The 26,387-nt window shown below is 38.2% G+C and overlaps 1 protein-coding gene and 1 long non-coding RNA gene across 6 annotated transcripts in view; one reads left to right on the top strand and one right to left on the bottom strand.

Annotated features, from left to right (window-relative positions):
- The first annotated feature begins 2,966 nt into the window (after nucleotides 1-2,966).
- Nucleotides 2,967-26,387, top strand: part of IL17REL (interleukin 17 receptor E like) — a 42,902-nt gene continuing 19,481 nt past the window's right edge. For all 3 annotated transcript variants that reach the window (XM_069003871.1, XM_069003869.1, XM_069003868.1), the window contains exons 1-4: nucleotides 2,967-3,107; nucleotides 19,142-19,169; nucleotides 25,203-25,349; nucleotides 26,096-26,205. In XM_069003871.1, the coding sequence (XP_068859972.1) occupies nucleotides 3,006-3,107; nucleotides 19,142-19,169; nucleotides 25,203-25,349; nucleotides 26,096-26,205 (387 nt within the window). In that variant the 5' untranslated portion in view covers nucleotides 2,967-3,005. The remainder of the gene's footprint in view (nucleotides 3,108-19,141; nucleotides 19,170-25,202; nucleotides 25,350-26,095; nucleotides 26,206-26,387) is intronic.
- The window catches only part of LOC138104596 (uncharacterized), a 35,661-nt gene continuing 24,051 nt past the window's right edge, over nucleotides 14,778-26,387 (bottom strand). For 2 of the 3 annotated variants that reach the window (XR_011148148.1, XR_011148146.1), the window contains exon 3: nucleotides 25,759-26,170. This is a non-coding gene — a long non-coding RNA (uncharacterized lncRNA). Of the gene's footprint in view, nucleotides 15,820-16,119; nucleotides 16,156-25,758; nucleotides 26,171-26,387 lie in introns of those variants that run through there. The other variant, XR_011148147.1, reaches the window with a different exon arrangement.

The raw sequence follows: 26,387 nt of genomic DNA, 5'->3' as shown, positions 1-26,387 counted from the left end.
TGAACAACCAGGCTACCATCCTGAAATGTGCAAGTTTTGGAATCAAACCTTCTTGGACTGTGAAATGTTTAGATTCTGGCTTTTTTGTGCTCTTGACCAGTGCTATAATAAAGATTTAGGGTGCAAAATATCTGTGTTATCAAAGTGCAAAAAGAGGCCCTTCCTATTAAGGGTTTTTTGTGAGTCTTTTTCTGAAGATGGAGGGAACATTGATAGAAACAGAACAGGATCTTTTGCTATCATCTGTTCTTCAGGGATAAAGTAATGAAAGCATCAAACTAAAGACAAGTGTGGATTAAAATGTAGGTAAGGTATAGTAAGTAACAAGGACAAAAAGACATCTGTTAGGAAGAAATTATTTTCAAAATTATGAACAGGAGTCCCAGTTGAGCAGGGAGCCTAACAGATAGTGTCACTGTAAATTTCAAATGCACTGATGTTTCTACATAACTGTCAGTTTTCAAAAAATGTGGCATGGGTCAATTATACTGCCCAGCTTTTAGTGAGAATCTTAACGGGGGTTCCAAAACCTGATGTAATAAAAACAGTGGATGAACACAGTAATTCCAGGATACAAATTATACAGAAGCAGTAAAGTAGCTAGTTTAGACATTTTTTAAAAAAAGGTTCAAATGAAGCAAATAACAATAAGGTAGTTGTTGCCTGTTGAACTTAGTAACAGCTTCAGTCCACACAGAAACTGTCTTGACTGAAACATTGTTCCTGCATAGAAAGAGTACATTGTTAGAGCTGTGCTACGATCAGCTTTATGCAGAATGTGACAGAGGTGTGCTAAGAAATACCAGAAACAGTAAGAGAATCAAATTTCAAAAGGTGAATGACACTTAATTTCTATGGAAACTGGAGGTAAATGATAAACTAAGGAGAGTCAAAATGGCGTTTGTTAGAGAGTAAAACATCCTTGACCTGCTCACTCCTGAATATTGTGTTCAGGACCCCTATCTTACAAAAGGGTATAGTAAAAATGAAGAGGTGTATTACTTATCATAGAAAATATAGAGGAGGTATGCTGGAAAACAATACAACTGTGACTATTTGGCAAAGGTGAGATGAGAATGAGTATTCTGTGTTTTTTTAAAGCAACAAGGTGGAACCTGACTGAATTATTTGGAAGCAGTTTTAAAATAAAAACAAAGCAAATAAGCATAGTTTATTCACACAACTCACTGCTCCAAGAAGTTTTGAAAACCAAAAGGATAAATGATGCAAAGAGCTGTTTTACTAATATCTTTAAGAAAGTTCCAGAAGCAGCTATTAAAACCAGTGATGTGCATGTGGCTTTTGGTTCAGTAAATCCATAAGATCCAGGTCATTGGAACATGTCAGCATACATGTTAAAATAATCCATGTAAGTAGGATATTTCACTTATTTTTTCTAAGCATTTGTTACTGATCCTCTTAGGCACAGGAGAGTGGGTTGGGCAGATTTTTGATTTGGTGTGGTTTTGTGCATAGATGTGTCACATCCCACTCCTGTGGGCACTCTGGATTCATTGATGCCCATGGTCAAAGTTTTCCTGGACCTATCTGATAATGGGTCAGCGGGCTTTGAGGGTCTTTTGGTGGTCTCAATCCATCTCTACTGGATTGACCCTTCCTTGACAGCTCCTGCCTGCTTGTTGATATCACTTCAGTGCTTGCTCTGTCCTTTATGTGGTCACCATGGACCAGAACAGGGAAGTGGGCCCAGAAAGATGCTTCCCTACCTCCATAAGGCCCCCCTTTCCAGACACAACCTGTTTTAACTTCCCTGCTTGAGTGGCCATTAGTGTTTGAGGCATAGCAATGCAGTAACTGCTTAATGTCTGAGCTTCTGCAAGCTGACAAAATTTAGTCGTTTTTTAACAAAAACATTTAAATTACATTTTGTTCAGTATGGCGATTGATGCTGCTTATCTAAAAATAAGTCTTGGAAAATTGACAAACTGGACTCACATGAAGTATCAAAAATACAAGTACAGTTGATACATTGGCAGAGTAGATGTATTTTATGTGTAAAGCCAGATCCTACCAGATGCTGTTAGTTGTATATTCCCCACTGTAGCTGATATAAAAGGTTTTGTAAGAGCACTGAGTATTTGGGTCCTGGCACTGTCCTACTGAAAGATATCTCTCAGTGGTGAGCAAGCCCTCTCTGTGGAGGAAAACTTCCTATTCCCCTTGGGCATATCACATGTAGTCTCCATATGAACCAGAGTGTGTGTTTTTGAAATACTTGTTCCTTACGAAGCGTAGTGGGACTATGTGAAAGATAGCGCCCAGAGAGGCATTCCTGGCCATTTTGTTGTGCTAACAAGTATTGAGGTGTTGTGACTCACTCCTACCCTGCTTTCACAATTGGTGGTGTTGAGCTTTGAAAAAACATGCATATTTCTCAAAGCTGCAGATAGGCTATAGAACAAGACGCTTCTATTGATACAATTAGATAATAACTGAAATAAGTTCAAAGCACAGATTTCTAAGGTAAAAGAACCTGGTATTCCTGCTGATGAAAAAGAAGAAACTAGTCTTTCAGGACCACCCACCTCAGCAAAGCTGGTTTTCTTTTTATTAAATTCACTAGAAAACCAGGAAAATAAGAGTGTATTTGAATACCCATGAAGTTGCCTGGTACATAAGTCTAGAAACAAAATTCCCATTATATATGGAATTTATATATGGAATTTGCAGAAAAGAAATCTGTTGATCTGATCTAATGCTGATGTGATGAAATCCAGAGGGAAGAGGCTTGTACTGTGATTTTCAGAAATCACTGTTTCCTATTTTTCATTCTGGAACATGTGAAATGAGTTGAGCATGCTTTCTATTTCCCAGAACTAGCAATTTTCTATCTTTGGAAAGTTTTAGAGGGAGGAGCTCAGAGGTGCTGTGGGAGGGACTAAAATTCATATTAAAGTTTTGGCACGAGGGGGAGAATTGTCAGAGTAGAAGGTTTCTTCTGAGGTTTTGCTTTTTGAATTTTCTTTTTTTTTTTTCAGTTTAGGATGATAGGTATTTATGTTCAGATTCTTCTAATCATTCTCTTTTGGAATGCTGATTGTCAGATTATTCCCAGGATTGAAGAATGTGGACTTTCATGTTCTCAGGTAATCTCTTACTTGTTCTAATTTGCTGTCTATTAGTATAGTAGTTATATGCTGCCACAATAATTGTAGGAAAAGCAAAAAGCAAAAATGGAAAAATATTTCAGCTGTCCTGAATATTCACTTTATATTCCTGTTATTCTGAATTAAGTATCCAAAGTGGCAAAGATGGCTCTGAAAGGGTGCAAGAAAATGCATCTTTCCACTGTTTCCCACTGCTGCTGTTTGTTTAAAATCTGTCTTTTGTATTTGAAAAAATTATTTTGTTCATATCCACTACTTTTCCAGAGTCAGTGTTTACAACAGCAGTGGTGCCAAAGAGATGCGAGAGGGAGGAATGGGAGGTTTCAGAAATTCCTAATTATGTTAGGAATATTTGAAACACTGACTTTCCTGTGAATAAATGAATTAAGCATGAGAAAGAGTAAAACATGTTTTTCATTTTGTGGGTTGAATGTAACTTCAGTATCAAATTTAATGACTTCTGTATGTGCATGAAAGGAGTGTGAACCATACCATCTCTTTAATAGCTTTGGATTTTGTATGATTCCACCTATCCCCGCAAAGGGGCAGTATGGAGATACTCTGCTCCTCTTGGCATTCTGAAACTGTAAGCATAGAGTACATTGAAAGAGAAATTTTTAAAAAAGGATTATATAGGCAATCTGACTTTTGGGCTTAGTGGGGGATGATAACTGTGTACTAGCTACAGAGAAGTGAAATTGATAGTATGAAAGAATCTGGCTGTCTGTATACACTGCTTGAAGATGTCAGTATTTAGGACAGTCAGTGAGACATTCTAAAGATTGTTTAAATGTGGTGGTGCTACTCAGATATTAAGCTAATTCATACTATAGCAATTTTTTCTATATTTTATATGTGTATCCTAGAAAAACAGTAGGAATAAAGATGCTTATAAAATACGAGATTGAGCAAGAAAAGCCCTCTCTATATTTAAATATTCATGTATTATAGTTAATGTTCCTGTATTCAAATTCTGTAGTCTATATCTATTTAGATGTTCTTAGAATCATATAGCCATAAGAGATTAATATCTAGATGTACCTGAACACTTTTAAAGAATTTTTATGTACTTACGTTCGTGAATGCAAATACACATCTATTTTAAATAATTTTTGCTCATTGGTCCTCTGCAATGAGAGTTTAAAATAGAAATGATTTACCATTCTAATTTATCCCTCTAAAGAGCGTAGGACTCACAGACTCAGCATGTAAAAATCAATACTAACATTTTTTGATGAGTTTCAGTCTAGGGGATAGGATTTACCTCTGGGGACCTTAAGAGGTATCTTTCTCTGTCAGACCTTAGGTATGTATGTTACCAAGACTGATTCACTAATTGCCTATGATATAGACACAACCCTGAGGTTTGGCAGACTGGATCCCTTTCTTTACCCTCAAGAGTCTGTCTTACACCTTTTCCAATAATGAAGATTGATTAACTGAGAAAGGTGTATTTTATTTTTCTTATTTACAGGGGAAATACATTGTTTCCAGTATAATGGAATCAATCAATCAATCAATCATTTGTGATATTAGGGACAGGATTCAGTTCATGTGCTGTATGTGATGTTTCTGCTATTTGTATTCAGAAGAATCTTGAATACATTAATGACTTTTTAAGACAAAAATGTTTTCTCAGAGGGAAAAATAATGATCTCAACAGGATAAATTACTGCCAGCATAGCATTTTCAATCTAGTGCAAAGCATTTTAACTACATGAACTTTAGGGTCTCATGACTGGCTTGTTAGAGGAAACTACTTTTTCTTTTCCTTTGAAAGTAACTTCAAATTCTCTGCATAACTGACCATGATTTGTGGGCTCAGTCCAATTCAGGAATTATTCTAAAAGGGAGCAGTCAATCTTCCCCATGATGTGTAACTCAGTGTTCTTTATAGGGGCACTAGTCAGGGGTTACAGTTTGTCTGTGTGAAATATGTGTGTGCTGCCTTCTGCTACAGCACATCAGATCACAAAGTAGAGAACCAATGACTTGTTTCTAGCAATTTCCTTAATGTGATAATGAGACGCTGTAATTTTAAAATTATCAGAGATTTCTGCAGCTGCTGTTTTTACAAGTGAATATTATAGAAAATTAGGGTTTTTTCTTGTGAATTTTTCCTAAAGTTGGTACAGTAAATTTCTCTTTTGCATTCAAACTTGAGGCTGTGGGGTTTTTCATAAAGCAATAGGGGGATGAAAAGCAATTAATTAGCATTTTTCTGCATTTTTCAAACTATGGGTATTGTCAGAAGGTTTTTAGCAGGTTTAATAACTGAAACTGTTGAGTTTGACCAGTAGACTAGATTTTAGTGTGTCTGTGTCCACTGGATATTTGTGAGCAGTTTTGACCTCCATAGGTACTCCTTATTGGAGTAAAGCACTGGCTGTACTTAAGAGGGAAATAGTGATAGAACTATTTTGAGGCATATGACTTGCAATGCACCTGCATTGAACTGTTTAGATTTTGAATCTTATCACAGCTTTATCAATCATTCTTGGTTTACCATGGGTATTCAGAAAGATATCCTTGCATTGCCTTGTATAAGGCACTGTTCAGGTTTCATTACTGTAACACAACCTGTGCATCTGTTCAGTACAGGAAAGGAAAAAATAAAAGAACATTGGATGTTTATGCCAGTATTACATGGAATTTTAAAGAGCATGAAAAATATGGAGTTGTGGGTTGAATGATGGCAAATGAACAACTAAGCTTTTATTACATATTATGATTTTTTCTCCTTTATTTTAAGAGCTTGGCTTTAGAGCTCACGTGATACTCTAGTATTCAAAGTTTAAATGCTGTGGGCATGTTCTCCATGCCCCACCCAATAGCAAACACAGTTATCAACCAAGTTTCCCTGTAAAAGCATAGGGGAATCCCAGCCTGCAATTGAAATTGGGTTTGTGCCCTACTCATTTTACAATCCACATTGTTTGCAAGCTGTACACAAAGAAATAGGCTTTTGCCAAATTTGATTCAACAGCTGGTGAAGATCAAGAGCACTACATTTAAAAAACACTCCCCAGAAAACTATGAAATAGTATTTGTGTTGTCTGCGATTTAATGCAGTAATGCATCCAAAGTCTATGGCTAAAGAAGGAAACCCTAAACTGAATCTGGGATTTCCCTTTAATTATAAAGGTTATTGGCAGCAAATTCTTGATAAAACTGCTGCTTGTTCCTGCTATTCATAATCAAAATGTGTGGTGTTTCTTTACTGGATATTTATACCATGGATTAGTCCATTCTTGCTGAATATTACATACTGCAAAACCAGTGATCTAGTATGGCCCTTAGGCCACAAAGTCAGCTGACATAAATTGGTATTCTTTGTTCATTATTAAGCAATTTATATTTTAAAAGTGATCCCAGGCCTCTAGAAAAGACATGATAATGTAAGCGACATAATTCAGTTGTCCTCTAAAATCTGATTGAAAACATGATTTTAGACATGGAAAATGTCTAAAGAGACTGATCAGAGCCCTGACTTCCTCTGGGTGAGTGAGAGAGATACACCATGAAATCCCATCATAGGAATATGATTCAACACACTTCTTTTTGTATGCACTGATATACCTGATGACTGAAGGAGATGCATAAAAATATAAAACATATTCTCTGCTAATATTTGCTGAGGTGCAGTACAATCCACCAGAGCATGCCCTAGATAGAAAGCCTGGGGTCTACCTCCCTGCCTGTCATCGACTCACTTGTGTGGCCCTCTTCAAGTTATTTCATTTCTCTGGTTTTCACAAATATAAAAGAGCGCTGACCTTCCTGGGTGGTGTGTCTTAATTATATGTTTTCATTAACTGCTTTGAAAATTATAATTAAGAGTTACGTACTCATTTATCAAAACAGTCATACTTAAGGGGCTCAGTCATTTTGAGTCATTGTATTAGAGTGATACTAACCCATTTGCTTAGATCTCCTTGCTTGCCTTCTCTTCTGGTACTTAGGAGAGCAGCAGTTTAGCAAATTTGGGTGGCTTATCTCTTGGACTGTGTTTCACATTTGCTCTTTTGGTCAAAAATAGCTTGGCAATGACATAAGACAGCTTTCTGTTGTGTCCTATGTCACTGGTTGGGTGCTGTCACATTTCCTCTCCCCCTGAAAAGGAAACAGCCTGTGACAGGTACAAACAGGGACTTACTGCAGTGTTCCTCAATGTTACAGCACGTACCACCAGCTCCTGTAAGAGAGGTGGAGATGGAGAAAGCTCTGCAATTCAGATCTAGCAAAAAATTCAATGGTAGATTTTGTGCTTTTCCCCTTCTCTCTTCCTCAGGAACTCTGGAAAAAGGTTGTAAGGTCTGGAAAGAGACTAGCCACTGGAATAGCAAGAGCAGAATACAAGCAGTTGTGAAAGCTGGGGGTGCAGACTTAACAGGTGTTGGAACTGGACCTGACAAAGTGTCTTGGAACTAAAACAAGGCAGTGCTAGAAGCTTCACCATGAGACATCAGCATCAGTTCCGTGCAATCAGTACCCATAGCAGGAGACACATATTTAAAAAACCCAAAAAGGGATATATAAGCAAGGTCAGCAGAAGATGGGAGCAGCTGGCCTTTATTATTAGCAGTGAATTTTAGCTCACAAATCTCTCTCAGCCCTATTCTCAGGAATCTGATCTATCCTTCGGCTCCATTTGGACCCAAAACTAAGTAGTGGGTATTGAGACTTGGAAGTAGGTGCTTTCCACAGCTGTCTGACTGCTTTGCAGTTGGAAAATTACTTGTGATTTGATCAAATCTGGGTGGGACAGGTTTTTTAGGAGTGGTAATAACTTTAATGAGACCATGTGGTGTGACCTAGCTGGAATTATTGCAGTAAGGTGTAGAAATAGTTTAATTTGTACTTTTGTGGAGCTGGCAGTGCTGTACCTGTTACATTGTCACGTCTGTTTATACTATTCCATTCTTCCTCTCCTGCCAGAGTGCCTGCGCATGCAAGAGAACCAGGGATGATCAAAAATGAGAAGGACCAAAAAGAGCCTTAAAAGACTTCTTTCTAAGGATAGGTTTGGATACTCTCCTGGCTTTTTGGCTCAGCATAGAAATGCTAGGCTTTGGTGATGGATGGATGGATGGATGGATGGATAGATAGAGATATAGACTGATTGATTTAGACCTAAGAAATGAGTTTCCTCCTATCTCTGCCTGAAAATACATTGGTTTTTGGAAGCCATAAATTTCTGTGTGCTGTGTTGTGGCTCAGTGGTTATTCAAACTAGGATCCCACATTTGAAGTTCTATGAGTTTTGTTATCATTATCCCCACAAGATCCCTAGGTTTTATATACCAACCTGTTGCAGATTTAGTTTTCGCAGACTGTTACAGACATAGTAGTTTTCATAATGTCAGAAAAATATATTTCCTTGTAAAACTTTTTTTTTTTCTGATTTTGTTAACATTTATAGGCTAGTTTTTGAAAACCAGGAAGTTATTTGCCATCTTAAAAATACATACCAGAAAGTATGCCCCAAACTGCAGTGTGTTGCTGAGGAAGTTCCAGACCAACTCTGGTCTGCTTGGCTAGGAATGATCACAGAACCAGTAAATTCATGTATACTCAGATGTAATACAGACACATCATAGCACTACCCCTGCATTCACAACCATAGGAATTCACTGGGCCAGAATTTTCTGAGGTCATGAATAAACTGGAAAGTCATAGTAACTAATGATGCTGAGCACTGATAGATTGAGCTGAGCACAGGATAGATTGCCTGTGGAGCTTATAGAGATCTCCACACACACTAAGAAACTATAGCTATGTTTAATGTAGCTCACGTATGTCTCACATAAAGGTCATTCTTCCTAAGGCAGAAATGCAGAGTAGATGATATCTTGAGTTTTCTTCTAAGACAAGTGTCTCTGATTTCATTCATTCATCCTCTTCTCTTTTGTGGGCTCTACAGATGGTCTTTCAAATCATATTTGACTTATTCCTTTGAAACAGTCAGCAGAGCCAGAGACCTGTTTTGGTCTAAGGCACATCCCGTCCTTCCAGCATGCAAAATATAGGACTCACCATGAAAACCATATGGGACATTAAATCTCATTCAGGAAGTGTCTATGCAAAAATGAAGAGAGTTTTAGTTTTAATTTGCAAATTATTTGTGTGTCTTTCTCTTGCAAGGAAATGTTTCAACATAGTTGCTTTGAGTAAGTGTGGTAAATTTCAATAATTTCTGGAAAACTGATTGTCTTGCTATTGCCTCTACTTGTCTGCATATTTTCAGAGAGTATGAATCACATAAACAATGCTGTACAGTAGTAAAGGTGCATTCATTGTCTTTCCTTGGAAAAACTTTGAGGAAATAGAATTTATTGCAGTTAAGATTTTTCACTGCCTCCAGTTTTGTTTTTCCCTTTCATCCCTACATATGCAAACTTCCTTCATCTTTTTTCAACTTCCTTATCTCCCTGACCTGCTAATCTTTTTTTTCTGTGACTGCAATGAGTTTTTTCCATTGCTTTTTGAATTTTGATATAATTTTTTCATAATTGCAGTTATCACTATAGTGTGATGCTTCATGCTTAGTTTTGATCAGTAATATGTGTTCTTTGGAGTTTTTTCCCTCTTATTTTTGACGTATTTTGTTTATATATGATACAATAGAATAATTTTTAGAGCATGGTCAGATCGTGTGCCTATTCAGTCAGCTTTTGTAGCTTATTTTCTCTGCAACTTAAAGGTCAAAAATCACATACAATTTTTAAGCAAATGTATGGCATAGGTGTTTTTCAGTAAGTGCTATCATTAGAAATGAGGCACAGTGTGAAGCAGCATATGAAAGTACTAAACACTGATGGGTTTCTTCAGCTGAGGCCATGCCCAGGAATTACTGCTGCTTCCAGGGACTACAGTGTGATCAGCAGGGTCAGATGATACAATGCTGCCATTGTGAAGTTGGTAGGATCCTGCTTCTTTGGAAGCCCTTCTCTTGGACCTCTGCCTCCTTTAATTGCCCTGTGCTAAGTTTAGCAACTACAGTACAAGGTTACATTATATAAATTATCTGATTATTCCACAATTTGTTCCCCCTTTCCCATACCCCCAACAAAATTATGATTAACAGTAAAAATTTTGAGGAATAGAAGTATGTAATAACTTTTCAAGTGATTTTTTTTTTTTGGTATTTTATATGATTTATTTCTCTTTAAATTTCCCAAATTTATACATAATTAGCTTCTCTCTATCACTTATCTCACACTGCAAATGTTTCCTCTACAATACACACTAGATTTTTTCAGTAGGGCTTCTCTACACAGCAAATCTTAAATTTTTTATTTTCTCATGTACTCACATTACTAGTTCTTTCAGGGAAAGGTGTTTTTGGCTTTTGTTGCTCCTGATAAGACAGCAAAGACATGTATGTAGGAGTTCTGGTATAGGGTTTCTGATGTAGGATTCAGACTTTCAGACACCATAATAACACAAATATGAATAGCCAGGAAATAGTCCTCTCTCAAAAATTTTCAAGAGTACAGCTGCAAAAACCTTCACATTCTAAGATTTCCCTCATTTTTCTGTGGCTAGAGTGTTTCTGTAACTCACTATTAGAGCAAGTCAGGCATGTTTAGCATTGTCTTTAATAGAAGAAGTTCCTGTACTGATGCTGTGGCACCAGGCAGGAATGCAGAAGCCTCCCAGGACTGTCATCTGAGAGTGTACTACCATGGCTTCTACGATGTCCTGTGGGATCATTTGTATGGCCTTACACCCTTACACAACAACATAAGCTAAGGCTAGAATGAAACCAAAGTCAACGTTAAAAAATAATTCTCATTTGGAAGAGCTATAATCAGGGGTAGTTCCAGGACTATTTAGACTTGAAATTTTCTTCTGTTTAAGGAGAAGAGGGAGAAACATCATTTTAATGGGATTACCAGTTTGCTTAAATTATATTTCCGGTAGTTAAATCCTCCTTTAAAATTCGGCTGACTTAATCCTTTTGAAAATGGCTGAAAACTTTGGCTTTATGTCACTACCCACTAATAATGCAAAACTCAGAGAGAAATTGCCTTGCTTGGGAATGATGTGACCTCATGGGCAAAACTGTTTGCATAGGTGTGTTTGGTTTGTGAAGTTTTGGTAGCTGGGGTAGGGTGGCTTCTGTGAGAAACTGCCAGCCAGCTCCAAGACAGACCCACTGCTGGCCAAGGTCAAGACCATCAGTGATGATGGTAGCACCTCTGGGATATCAGCTTTCTGTTATCACCTGATGGAGCAGGTTGATGCCTGAAGGAGGTTGGGACCCTGTGGGAAGCCTGTGGTGGAGCAGGCTCCTGGCAGGACCTGTGGCCTGTGCAGAGAGGTGCCACACCAGAGCAGGTTTGCTGGCAGGATTTGTGACCCTGTGGGGGACCCACACTGGAGCAGTCTGTTCCTGAAGGACTGCACCTTGAGGAAGGGATCCACTCTGGAAAAGTTCATGAAGAACAGCAGCCCATGGGAAGGCATCTTGGAGAAGTTCGTGGAGGTCTGTCTCCTGTGGGAGGGACCCCTTGCTGGAGCAGGGGAAGGAGAAAGAGTATAAGTAGTCCTTTCCCTGAGGAGGAAGGCACGCAGAGACAATGATGATGTGATGTGTGAGGAACTGACTGCAGCCCCCATTCCTTGTTCCCCTGCACTGCTGAAGGGGAGGGGGTGGGCAAATCAGAAGTGAAGTTGGGCCCATAAAGAAGAGAGGGATGGGAGGAAGGTGCTTTATGGTTTGTTTTTTATTTTCTCATTAACTTACTCTGATTTTAATTGTCAATAAATTAAACTAATTTCCCCAAGCTGAGTCTGTTTTGCCTGTGATGGTAACTGCTGGGTGATCTCTCCCTGTCCGTATCTCAAACCAGAAGCCTTTTGTTAAATTTTTTATTCCCTGTCCAGTGGTGGAGGGGAGTGACAGAGTGTCTATGGTGGGCACCTGGCATGCAGCCAGGGGCAACCCACCACAACAGGCAAAAAAATGTATCCCCACCTGCATCAGCTTCCAAGTTCCTTCAAATCAGCGGAATGTGTCTCACCTACAATTTCTGACTATGAGCAGTGTGGCATTTTTCATTTATAAATTTGACAGTGTAAAGCTGAACACTGAGCACTACTCCTGGGACTGACTCTAGACATATATAAAGAATAGTTGCCTAAAGCAAAACAGTGAGGGCTTTGCTGTGTATGCCAGAACACTGGAAAACCAGGCCTGCTGTACATCTCCTCTTTTTTCTGACCAATGGTGTTAGGATAAATGAGAAGACAGTAACTGGAATAGAAAAATATCTTCAGGCAAAAATAAAAATACATATTTCCAAATGAAATAATTACTGTCTCCAGCAGTAGGAGGAGCAATTCTGTCCTGGAGGGTCTCTTCTCATAATCTTCACTTAAATTCTTGCTTTTTTCTTTCTTTTTCTCCTTGTTTCCTTTTCTATGGCAATATCACTGCCCACTGGTTTCAGTCACCACTGAGACTGCAAGTCTCAGTCCTGTCAGTGTTGCTGAGGAATCTTTTTTCTTGTAGTCTCTGTGCTACAAAGATCATTATAACATCCTAACCTCAAAGCACAGGATATCCATGGTTGTCTGGAGGGCTTGTGGAATCTGTGTCTTCCAGTTTTTCAGGAAATGGCCAAAATAATGGCTGACATGATCTGGTGTTGGTGATGGTACTGCTTCTAGCACGGGGCTGGACTTGGTGACCTTCAGAGACCCCTTCCACCCTAAACTTCTTTGATTCCATTTTATCATTCATTCCCTGTATGAGACTTCCAGTAAGTCATTGAAATAATTAATGTTGTGTCAGAGTATCCCTATCTCATTGTTATGCCAGAAGTGCTGACTTAGTGTATTAGTTCTCCTTTTGTGTAGTTGAGTGGTCTGAAATTTTTGACACACTGTGTATGGGATGGTGCTGATTTATACCAACTGAGAGTATGGCAGTCAAAGTACATTTTCATTTTACTGTGTCTATTGTATGATATTCTGTTTTCTTAACAGCTTATATTAATATTTTAGGAAACATGACATCAAAATGATTGACAAATTTTGGTTGGGTTTTTTTGTTTGGTTCTTTTTATTTCTAAAAGAAAGAAGTTAATGCACACTGTTGCTTCAAGCAAATTCTGCTTCGAGTCCTGGAGCTGAAGCATACAATAGAACAGGCAGCTTTTGTTTCAGGCAGTCATAGCTCCCTTTGGTCCAATAAACTTAAAAGCAAGTGGTTTATATGTAGGTCCTTTTTGTATCTCAACATTACTTTTAAATAAAATTACTTTAAAAAAATTAGGAGCGGGGAATATTCTTCCCAGTTGAGAGACCTCAAAGCAATATTGTTTTGTCTGGCTATTCACTTATAGGGTAAATGTATGTCACTGCCAAGAGTGAAGAGAAATTACTGTGCTTCTAAACCTTCCAATTGTTCTGCTCTGTGAAAGGGATCTAGCCATGCAGCCACTGCAAGTGCCAGAAGATGTTACATGCCACGTGCAGTCCTGATAACATATGGAATGGTGTAGTTAAAATAGGGGAACAGGATTCCTCTGCATCAGTACAGAGCAGGAGGAAATGCATTCTGACTGGAAAACAGAAATCTCTGTTATACCTGACTAGTAGTAGGTAAACAAAAGGACAAAAATCTAAGGGGGCTGAGGGTCATGGGCTCCTGCATTCCTGAAGTACTGCTAAGCTGTGATGGAAGAGTTGGCCTTGTGACAAGGGGCAGGTTGTGGAAGACAGGGTCTGTACCTTTGCATTTACATGTGAAATGGGAGATGGTGCAAAGACAATTGGTGATAGGCTCTGCTTGAGATCCCTGTGAAGTCTTACTGGAGAGTGTCCAATAATCTTCAGTAAACACAGTCATGTCTTCCCTGTTTGTTCATGGTTGTTTCACGTTGTTGATGAGCTCAGAGCACATCAACAGAGTGTTAACACAGCCAGAAGTTACTTTGCTCTGCTGGACTCAAGCCAACTCTCATCCAAAAAGTGCATGACCTCATTAGCACTGTACTGAACCTGAGCTTGATATCCCACTTCTGAGCAGCAATTATCCTCTCAGATTCAGCACTGCACAAATGTGATGGGATGTTTTTAATTCAGCTTAGAACACACAGGGAAAAGACTCGAAGCTGGGTAACGTGTAGGCGTGTCTCAGATGTTTTGTTTTTAGCATTCTATAAACAATCCAGCAGCCTCCAGGTGTTTTTGTAGTTTAAAGTAGTCCAAAATAATGCTTTTCCATAATTTTGGGTGCCTATCTCTTTTCTGCACAATTTCTAGGGTGGAAAGCACCTATTTAAGTGAAACAATAATGAACACAATCAGAAATCAGTAGAAGCTAACCATTACTGTCTTCGTGAAAGAAATTAAAAGATTTGGTGCTGGCAGACAACAGGGCTTCTGGAATAGCCTTGGCTCTCACAGCAGTGCACATGAAAGCCTGACTGATTTTAAAATGATGCTTAACCAGTTTTTGAAAGGGATTAGATTATATGGTGCCTGTGGTTATCAGGGGACTAGACCCAGTGATCTGGGACACCCTTTCTATTTGTCTGCAGAATGAGATGGATTTTTGCAGAGCATTGTCTCTCAACTGGAAATCAAGAAAGAACATGATTAAATTAATCATATTTATTGGCCTTTTGGCTAAAATTTGAACATCAATTATTGCAAACCCACCCTTTCCCTGTGTTCTAAAAATACATACAATCCCATGCTTGCTTTTAGTGGTGGTTAAGGAATAGAAATTGCTGGAATAGAGGGAAACATCAGAATATGGTCATGTTCCTTTCTCTCTGCCTTCTCTGACAACTGAACCTAAACTAGAAATGTAGCTAATAGCTTTGCCAGTGAAGATCTCTCAAAAGGGGGGAAAACTCTTCGTTCTACATTCACTGACTTTAATGTAGCTATCTTAATGAATGAATGTTAAATGTCTGACAATCTAGTCCCAAATAAAGAATACATTTTCAGGCATTTCCAGGCTTCTTACTATTCCTTACAGTATTGTGGAAGAGCTGCCACCAACCCTTCTTTGAAAGAAGAGGTACAACAGAACTAACAGGTAGACTGTGAAACCAAATTTTCCTCAGACTCTTTCCTGCATGACAGAACATCCAGGGAAGAATTTCCACAATTCTGCACTTGATTTAGTGCCTGGAGATATGAAAGGAAATGGGAAGCAGATCTGATCTTTGTTTCTTTTTCTTGGCAATTTTAACTCATGATAACACTCTCTGTGCCCCCTAATCCAAGTCTTCCTCTGCTGATCTCACTTTCTTCTCTACAGTCGTTAGACAGAACAATGGGATATTACAATTAGCTTAGATTGAGGAGAAGTTGCTGTGCTAGCTAAAAAGTTGGCACCACATTTTGTGTTCAGAATGCTGCACGTTGGTGGTGACTGTTCAGATAACCTCTAGGTACAGTTGAGTAACACCACAAATGGGGAAAACCCCAGAGAAATAGGAAAATCCCTAACTGTTTTTGCATTGTGTAAGTATATTTTGCTTAGGCTCTTTGCCAAAGAAGATATGAATCAAAGATTCTCCTTGTATAGGAGTAAAATGTGCCATCATGCTCAGGATCTTATTTTTGCATAAAAGATGCCCTTGGCATTTGTGAAAGGGGAAGAAAATTTCCATTCTGGTTTTAGTGTGTTATGTTTTTCTATTGCACTCATCACTGAAAATTCCTGAAAACAAAAGAAAGTGGGAGAGGAACTTGGTTAAATCATTTGAGTTATTCTTTCAGACAAATGGTCTCTTTGGACTGTTTTGCAAAATGATTGTAAAAGAAAATACCACCCCCGCCCACTTGGTATTGTACAATAAAAAGAAACACTTTTTAAAAAAATAAGAAATTGGGCTGTGACCAAATGTTGCTGTAACTGGCAAGCGTTTGTGCAAATACTTGATTATTTATGTAAGCCTTCCCAACAACTCCTCACCCAGAACACAACCAAGTGCCCAAGAATGACAAAACATCTCCCTACCAGAACAAAAGTCACTGAAGGACATTTCTTTCTTTCCTGTGAAAAAGGCAAGAAAATAAATGTAAGAGCTCAGATGATAGGATTCCTCTATGCAATACTGAAAACCAAAAGTTAATTAGGATGGACTAGAAAGTATAAGAGCAGTTCTTTATCATGCCATAGCCCCACAGAAGTGGGTGTTTTGGTTTTCCCCCTGCAATGTATGTAATTTAATTATTTTACATACAATTTTCATTTTTCAGGTGTCATAACAGGGGCATGACCTTCTCTAATTAAAAGGATGAATCCTCTGATTTTTGTGAGATTTTTTAATTGTTTAGTTCAATAGGATCTTGATTTTTTAATGCATTTTTTGCACTGAGGTTGTAACCAGAAAGAATGGTTAGAGAAGTTAAAGATGCTGTTCTAAGAAATTTTGACTGACAATTGGGTATTCTGTCTAGCCACCTAACCAAGATATTTTCAACAGTCTGGCTGCAAAATGGGAAGTTAAAAATATGGAAGTAATTTGCTGAATGATCAGCCTCACGAGAGATTAATTTCTTCCAGTAAGTAATGACTGAGAAATTAGTTGATCCAGCAATTAGGTTTTCTCAACAAAAAAGTGAGCTCCCTAACTCACTCACTTGATTTTTCGCAGTCATTTTGTATATTTGGCTATCCCACTTCCTAGGGCCATAGAGAACCTTGAGTAAAGAGAGTCAATTCAAGTTTTCTTGTAGCATACTTCTGCAGGATTTCATTAGAAATAATTCAAGATTAGGACTTTGAAACAGCAGTTAAAAGTCCATTAATTTTGTATGAGCTGGCATGTTCCACTTTTATTGGCTTAGTGTTGCATTGAATAATTCAGAAAATGATAGTCTTCTGTCTATTGATGAATGTGCAGTGGGATCATCACCTGACTACCAATGAAACTTTTGGGGAGATGGTGTCAGAAGTAATTAATAAATAACAACCATTTCTGTGATACAGCAGAAATTAGGTTTTATCTGTTACCATTTTCAGTTTTTCATGGGGATTTGAGGAAATTATTAAACCATTGAAATAGAAGTAGCCCAGTTTTAGAACAGTTATGTAAAGAATTTTGGTTTATTTTATAGAATCATAAAATGGTTTGGTTTGGAAGGGAACTTTAAAGGTCATCTAGTCCATCTCCACTGCAGTGAGCAGGGATAGCTCCAACCAGATCAGGGTCCTCAGAGCCCCATTCAACCTGGCTTTGAATGTTTCCATGGATGGATCATCCACCACCTCTCTGGACAGCCTGTGCCAGTGTTTCACTGCCCTCACTGTAAAACATTTTCTTACTTATGTCTGATCTAAATCTACTCTCTTTTAATTTAAAACCATTACCCCATGTCTGGTTGCAACAGGCCTTAATTTGAGTGTCAAGGTATTATGCTGTAGAAGCAGCCAAAACAATATCTTTAACAATGTCTCAAATATTTTTTGTAATGTTCAGTCTATGAAAGTAGGTTACCATGCCTGTCTTATTATAAAATGTGGTTTAAAATACCACCTTTTATACATTTGCGCTTTTGTGAGTCATAATAACAAGGTGCCAATAGTAAAAGAGGATAACTTAGGTCCAAAAGTGATTGTTAAAAAATAGAAGTGCCAAAAGGACAGAAGAATGGAAACTGACACTGGTTAGGTAGTGGTCACTGGTTTTCTAAAGGCTTCCTTTAAAAGAGATCTTATTTAGCTTAAATGAAAAGCTGTGATGAAGGACAGGACACACTCCTTGGGTACACCAGGCAACTGCCTCAGGGGAGCAAACATGCTGCCATTTCTCACCTGCAGAAATAATATGCTTTTGCCCTACAGCTTTGTTTCTGAGGAGCACAGAATTCCCTGTGGATGAAAGCTTCCTGGAACAACAAGCAATAGTTATTTTATGATGTGCTAATGCTTGCCCAGGCTGCAGTCTCTGTGTTTCAATTCAAGTAACTTCTAAATGTCCACCAGAAGACTTTTGCTGGCTCTAAAACTCAGATAGTTGGCTTGTTGATGCGATCCTAAAATGTTTTCGAAGGACTGAGAGCCGCCATCCTGTTTGAGAGCAGAGGAGACAAAGCAGTGCTTGCTACTTTTGTGGGTGTGATAGAAGTATCTCTGTCAACAGGACACTGCTTTTAAAGGAAAGAAAATGGGAACATACATTCTGTATGCAAAAGAATACTGGTATAAGGGCTATGCCAGAAACCTGAATGCCAGAACAGCAGCAAACAGTATTTGCTGGCTAAGCAATAGCCTTTCCTTAGGATGTCATGCATAGCAGTCAAAGTAAGATTTGTTATTTTTGTACTCTACAAAATTTTAATGTGTGGTTAAATGTTTATTTTACTGGGAAAATGGATGTAGTCTGTCTGAAAGATAGCTGGAAGCTTGTCAAAATCTAAATGCCAGGTTCACATTGCCTCTTACAAAGACACTTTCCCTTGAACACAATAAGTACTGTGGCTGAGTAATTTAATTTTCAGTCTTCTAAGCCAGATGTAAGAAATAAAAATTCTTATTTCTAGACTTCATTTTCAATTGCCATAATGCTTCCTTTCTAGTGGGATCTTCTAAAAATCATATAATATTCAATAATGTTCTAGATATCTTCCATTATAAAATCGTTGGGTTTCTTTGCTCTGGTGCGAACAAATCTGTTGTAGAGTTCAATGAAGTAATACATAAACTCTTGGTCAGTAGGAATGGCAATACCTGATAAAACGATGCCTTCATTTGATGGAACTGTTATACTTGTTAGAACAATTACACACGACAGTAGGAATACATGAAAATGAGGATAGTGCTGATCTTGTGTCCCCATATGTATCAGTCATATGCAACACTGATGTGCTTTTTCACTGTATTTGAAATTCTTTTTTTTTTAATGTTGAAAATTATTTCTGTTGTGGACTATGAATATGTTTACCTGTTTAAGGTGTGTTTACTTGTGTACAATGATTGAGCAATATTTATTTTTATTATTACTTCAGCTCTTAAAATATTTTGTTTCTGTTTGCAGGGTGTTCATTGTAAAAGCAAACCTTCTGGTGAGTATACATTATTCACATTTTTACTGTTTGTATCTAAAGATAATTTATTAAAGATATTAAATCTGCTATCCTAGTGACATCAGATCACTGTCATGACAGGGTATTTACCACCAGTTCTTTTGTAAAAAACATTGGAAATTGGTAGGTTTTGATAAATAATAGGTTAATAATTGCTTTATAATTTTCCTTACCATAGTGAAGGAAATGACTTGGTAAGTCATTTTGCACGTTTTTATTGCTTCTAGTTATTACTATTGCCTAGAGTAATAATACAAGGTTTTGAATTACCTGAGCTCTGAAGCCTCCATCAGTCACTCCTCCACTGCACACAGTCATTTGCTGGGAAGTATGAGGCAGCTGCGTCACAAACAGTCCCCCCTAAGGGGAGAGTCACAGTTTCCGCTGAGAGGACAGTCACAGTCCCCACTTGAGAAGACAGTCACAGTACCCTCCTGAGAGGACAGTCACAGTGCCTCCTGAGAGGACAGTCACAGTGCCCTCTGAGAGGACAGTCACAGTGCCTCCTGAGAGGACAGTCACAGTCCCCCCCCTGAGAGGACAGTCACAGTCCCCTCTGAGAGGATAGTCACAGTGCCCTCTGAGAGGACCATCCTAGCTGGAGACTCAGCTCTGAGCACTGCTGGTCTCCACAGTGCCTTTCCTGAATCCACGTGGCACAGAGTACATAGACAGGGAGAAGATGCGATGTTGAGCTCAAGCATGTTACATGCTGATGCTGTGGGATGGGACATGAGCTGAATGTCAGCTGGCACGAGTCCTTACTCAGAATGCATGGCATTTATAGGACCAGTGTTAAGGTGGTGAGAAAGAACATGAGTATGGGGGGATGCAGTTAAAAGTCCCACCAGAAAAAGTCTCTTGTCTTCTGCCAGAGAGCAGAGTGAACCTTTGGTGACTGGTTCAAGGGTTGTGAATGAATCTTGTTAGGATTAGGCAGCTGAGCTGGTAGTTGCACAAACTATGTGGAAGGTAGAAGAGGAAATAGGGGTGTTGACCCTTGCCCTGCTAGCTGAAGCATGCCTTTGTGTCCTTGAGCAGTACAGGCTGAGAAAATCAAGCCCTTCAACCTGTTCTCAAAGGGAAGAACACCTGTAATTCTGTTGGTTAAAAATCTGTGCTGGGTGTTACACCAATGCAGATCTAGATAGTGGAGACTCATAGGTACCACGAGGTGGTGATTCATTCCATCCATTTTAGGGCAAGGGGATTTATGTTCTGGGAGGGAGGCAAGAGGGGTTGTCACTCTCTGTTTGCCAGAGTTGCTTAGATCACAGACAAAGCCTGGCTGAGGTCGGAAGGGACCTTGGGGAGTCATTTGGTCCAACCCTGATGCAGGGACATGCAGATGATGTATGTCAGATAAGGTAGATGTTTCACTCATAACTGGAAGGGCACTGAAAGGTTTGTAAATTAAAGATCCATATCTTTGAAGATGATATACGTGAAGCTAGTTGTAGGTTTTTCAGTGCTGTCTGAAAAAGACTCATCAGCTATCTTTAACACAAGTAACATGTAGGATGACTCAGCCTTACAGGGATGATGAAAAAGCATTTTTTTGTTTTCATCCTAATTCACTTGTGCAACAGTGGGTGTACACTCCATACTTCACTGTCTATATTATTTTTTAAAATTATTTGTTATTTGAGGTTAAATTACCTTAAAAGACCTTAACTCTATAGTAGAGGACTTTGCAGAAGTAATTTCTTTTACCTGCAATGAAAAGATGACTTTATTTCCTAAAATTTGCAACCACCACATCAGTAGTATTTGGCAATGTGGCTTTGACTCTGTCTTCTTCCTCCTGCTTTTCTAGACTGTTAGGTAGTACATAAGAACTACTGTAGTATTTGAAATTCACTGTAATATATCCATACATGGATATAAAAATATCCATGATTTTAAAAAAGCTTACACTTTCAGAAAATGTGTTTGGCACAGTAAATCACCATGTTGTTCAATATACTTGAAAGTTTGAAATGTTTTCTCAACACATAACCATGAAGCCCTTTTAATTTACTGTGCATTGCAATCTATTGTGAAAGAGGCTGTCAGTCTGAAATTTAATCAATTTCATAATTGCTGTAAGTACTTTCAAGTAGTGAATTTTGGCACTTATTAAGTGAAGTGCACCATGCGGTTATCGTAGGAGAGCATATCTACTTTGTTGATGAATTTTGTTGAATCATCCTAATGAACAGATGCAGCAGATACTGTGGTAAATCATATGCAAATAGGTTAGAAATACTACTGTAATTTATACTCATGGAATGATGTGCCAGTGAAGCAATTCTAGTAAGCTTTAGAGATGCTCACAGATTTAGCACTGTTAGTATCCTTAAGCAGTTCAGATTCTTACAATACTTGTAGGCAAGACATACCAGATGAAGAACAGTTAGGATTTTCTACTGGGTGTTGTCCCAGCCTTGTTAGTAATAGGTTTTCTCTGCCTTTTTTTTTCATGCTGTTCTCCAATTCCATCTTCTTACCTGAGGCTTCAAATTATCCATCTAATAATTTCTATTGCGTATTCATTGCTCAGCTCTGGCTTCTATTATCCAACTGTACATAAGGTGTGATTTTCTGTCATGACAGTTCTAGGTTGATTGCTGCATCATCAGATAAAATCAATCATCAGATTAAAAAAAATTATCTCCTGTGGTTGAGCTGATGGCAAAAGTACAAGGATATGTCTACATGCTGAATAATAAGCTTTGGTTTCCTTATGCTTGGGCTTATATGTGTCCATAATTAAGGAACCTTTTATTAAAGCAACAATCCCTCTCTCATGTAGGGCTAATTACAGGTATTATTCATAAACACAAAATTTAGGTAAGATTTACTCAGCAGATGGTTTGTGTAGCAAGATGTATCTTTATGTCTTCTTGGGGTATAGATAAAACTACTTGTGTGAAAAAGAAAATGGGGTGTGTTCCAGAAGAAAATATCTTAAGGGAGGATTAAAAGATGATAAAGTAGGAGTTTACTGGAGAATTAGTCAGAAATGAGTCTCATACTGTGATGATTTATACAATGAAAATTATTTTCTGTCAGGTCTTCCTTGTATCATGTATTTACTGTAATTCAAAGCTAGTACCCTCATGCATGATATGATCCATTTAAATTATTATTGAGTTTTGCAGCATATTTTGCAATTCTTATAATCTATCATAAAATTAATGGGAAAAAAATCCAAAGTGTTCACGTAATTTCATTTTATTCAGTGCATTACATATTTGTTCTCAGTTAGAAAGTAGAAACTATGATCAAAGACAACATCTCTGCTGACAGGACAGTAGCCCCTAAACCTGTGTTTGTGCATCTGCCTGATGGTGATCCAATGCCAGTTATGCACCCAGATTGACTTAGAATTCTCGTGAGATAGTTCCAACCCTGTAAAGTCTGATGATATCATACCTCAGGCTGTAATAGCTAAGGAGAAAATTCAGCTAAGTCATGACAGTTTCCCCAAAAAATAAATAATGTCAAATGATATGGAGAAATACACCTGAACAGAATGCTTTGTAAAGAACTGTCAGCTTTGAATATCTATCTATCTATCTATCTATCTATCTATCTATCTATCTATCTATCTAATCTATCTCTAGCTTTCTACATATGTCTACATACATTGCCCTTCCCTTAAATCATTTCTATGTGGACATGGGAATGGGTGAGGTTATAAGGTTATAAACCTGGATCAAGAAATTTGCACCAATAACCAAACCTTAAGCAGAAACAGTTACTCCCAGATACCATTGGGTATCCACATCTGCATCTCATACGATGCCATCAGGAAAAAATATTTTTGAGCAAATAGAGCTAAAACTAATCATCACTTATCACATTATTAGTAATAGTTATCAGGTAGTTCTGCAATATGGTGAACTCCCAGTTAGTTGTGGGTGGATTAATTGACTGTTGTACAATAACTTTCCATCCTGAGATACCTTCAGGATTATTACACCACTCATTCTTGGAACATGGAATACAGTATTCATATCCAGCTGCTGGGCACCGTACTTCTAAAGGCTGTCTCATCTCTGTGGAAATGTGTATAAATTCTTCAAAAGTCAATGTATTCCAACTGCTCTTAAAGTCTTATTTGTAAATGTCGAGTGATCTGTGTTTTTTCTTTGTTTTGCATAAAACTGTCTTCTCTAGTTGCTGGTATTTCTTTGGGTAATTCAGAGTTGACCTACTGCCAGGTGAGGTAAAGTGTTCTTGTTTTCCCACGCTTTTCTACTTGGTTCACATCAGCATATCCTGTTGCCTCCAAAATATTCTCAATGACACAGAACCAGGATAACAGAGTGGAGATTCAGGTGTGAAGTGCTTGTCTCTTCTGACTGTATGTGTGTGATATGTATCACGCAGGACTTATTTCTCCTGATACCAGGTGTGAGGGCACTTAAGGCCTAGCAGATTTAAGTCAAGGTGTCACATTTATGTCAGCCTGTCTTCACAGCCTGCAGTATCAGTATCTGATCTTTGACAAAGAGCTTCAGCTGCAACTGGACACTGGGAAAATGAGGATCTCAAAATACAGGGAGAAGTCCTGTTCAGGTTAATGCACTTTCAGTCTTTGAATTTAGAGCACTTTCCTTCACTGGAAGGGTTGGAAGGGTAAGTAAGGATTAGCTTTGTCTTTCCTCCTTCTCCACACCCTTCCCTTCCTCTGTGAGAACTGTGGATATGTCTTCCATGGGAGTCAATGAGCATCCACACTTGACAACAGTTCTTAGCTTGACATTGAGGGATGCACCCTTTCCTGATGATTTCCATTAAGAGTGTTATCCTGAATTTTATGGCAAGCACAGTATTTTGGCACTGCTGTTTCATGCTTTCATACTCTTTGCCATACTTGTTGAACTCCTTCTAGGAGCATTTTGAACAGTTGACTAATATGAGTAATTTTTTTTTTTTTTCTTCCAGCCTCTCACCAGGGGAAGGAGAATGTGCAATAAAATACTTTGTTTTACCTGGGTGCTTTTGAACTTTCATGCTATGTACTGAAGGGAGAAGGCTCAGAAATATTTCAAAGAAATAGTTATGTAGTTACAGCTAAAAAGAGGTGTGCTGCATTGCATACCACAAAGCCAAGGGACAAAACCTAATTCCCTGGCTATTTGTTCTGATAATTTCTTGAACTCCTAGTTTTTTGGGACTACAAACAATGGATGTGGAGAAGCCCAAGGAATGCGTTGGGGCTTAAATCCACTGTACCAATAGAAATTAATAAATAAATAACTGTTTTATGTGCAGGGCAGCCTGAGAAGTAGAAAGAGATGAAATATGCTAACTGATGAGGTTTGGGGCCTTAAGACTACTTTTTCCTTTTATACTAGTCTACAGTTTTAGCTCTGGAAACCCCTTTCCTAAGGCTTTGGAACGACTAAATTTCTATAGGGAAATAGAATGAGACATAGTAGCTGTGTTCTGTGCCTTGAAGAAGGCCTGAATAATATTTATTCTGCTCTTGTTCTGGTCTAAAGCAGAAGGAAATTCTGTAGGTGTAAGGTATTCTTCCATGACTAGGAATGCAATGGTGCCCTCTTGTGTGAAAGTGAAATTTTAACAGTAATTGAGACCATCAGAAAGTCCTAAAATTAAAATACTACTATGAGAGTGCTCCTAATATCCAGGTAATGGTTTTGAGAAAAGTTTATATAAAATATTAGTTTAGCCATGATCTAGCAGACCTAATTAATTAAAAACAGTATTAGTCTAGGTGTGTTCTGCTAATCTTAGTTGTTAGAAGTGTGATTGCTTCCTCTTGTGGGGTAACATTTCCCTAAGCCTAGAAATTTATACCAACCCCCTACATTGCTAACCAGCCAACCAGCTATTGTTGGCCATGTGAAAGTCTTAGGTAAAGTACTGGCTTTGCTGAAGTCAGTGGTGACTTTCTTACTGATTTCAGGAGACCTGGAACTTCCCCTGTAGCACTTGCTCTCCCCCAGACATCCTGTGCGCAATGAGGTTTCTCTGTGCTTGTGTTTGCATTTGCAGGTGGCATTTTTAACAGCTTCTGCCATGATGCTCCTGCAGCTTTATCTTTGGTACTGAAAAGCATGAAGATCTCAACAGTGATGAAATGTGTCCAAGGAAGCCCATGCTCTCTTCATTTAAACATTAAAGGAACACTGAGTCTGGATGGTAGGAATCAGCTTTGCTACTGAGCCCTTTCTGTTCACTTTGTGTTTACGGCTGTTCAGCCAAAATTTGTTCCATACTGTAATATTTGGGACCAAGCTGTTTTCATGTAATGATATCAGAAAAATGTTTTTGTGAAAGCGTTTTACTGCAAAAGGATGAAAATCGTGACCCTACTCAAGTGAATGAGAACTGAGATAATGAATTCTGCCTTCCAATATAACACACATAACTTGTCCTCTGTCAGTGCCCCAAGCACACAGCTGCCCTTTTCTTTTTTGCTCTGGCATCCATGCAGGCACATGCACTAATTCTGTCTGCTCTGATAATCTGGACATGAGTGACTGCCCCAACAGAAGGAGAAACAGTTTAGTCATCTGAAGTTACAGTTCTGCACTAAAATAAAATGAAAGTACACAAACTTCTTATGCATAGTCTATTTTTACTAAGATCATGCCATTCATGTGCTCCATGTGTTACCATTTAGACACTTCCTAGCTGCTTCACTTAGAGTTAATAGGTTTATTTTTTAATTTTGCATAATTAAAGCTTCATTTATAGCAATCTGTATCAAATCCCTGTTCCTACTCCCATGTGCGGGTTATATATAATGTCCCTTTTTTAACAGAGATAAAATACATGTTCCTTTCACTTAGAAGGAAAGCTTATGGTATATTTTAATTTATGTTTTTGTTCTTCTTAAAGATGCTTAAATTATATTTTTGCAATCTGTTCCTAACTCATTTCAGAGAATGTCCGTGGGCTGGAAATATGTTCTTTTTCACTGGACACACAGCAATCTCAGTGCACAAATGTGAGATTCACTAGGAAAAAAAGCAAGATGCTTAATGGAAAGAAGGTAGACTCCTTTTGGGGGGGGGAGTAGTGTATCATTTAAATGTTTACAAGCCTTTGGAAAAAAAAAATCTTTTGTATCTCTCTTATTTTCTTCTTATTGACTTTGTGGAAAACTGCAGTGAAACATATGCTTCAGCATTGCCAGATGAAACTCCACAACAAAATTCCCTTTTATAATGTATA

The sequence above is a fragment of the Aphelocoma coerulescens genome, chromosome 1A, assembly GCF_041296385.1.
Source record: "Aphelocoma coerulescens isolate FSJ_1873_10779 chromosome 1A, UR_Acoe_1.0, whole genome shotgun sequence".
NCBI lineage: Eukaryota > Metazoa > Chordata > Aves > Passeriformes > Corvidae > Aphelocoma > Aphelocoma coerulescens.
This window is presented reverse-complemented; position numbering and strand designations above follow the sequence as displayed.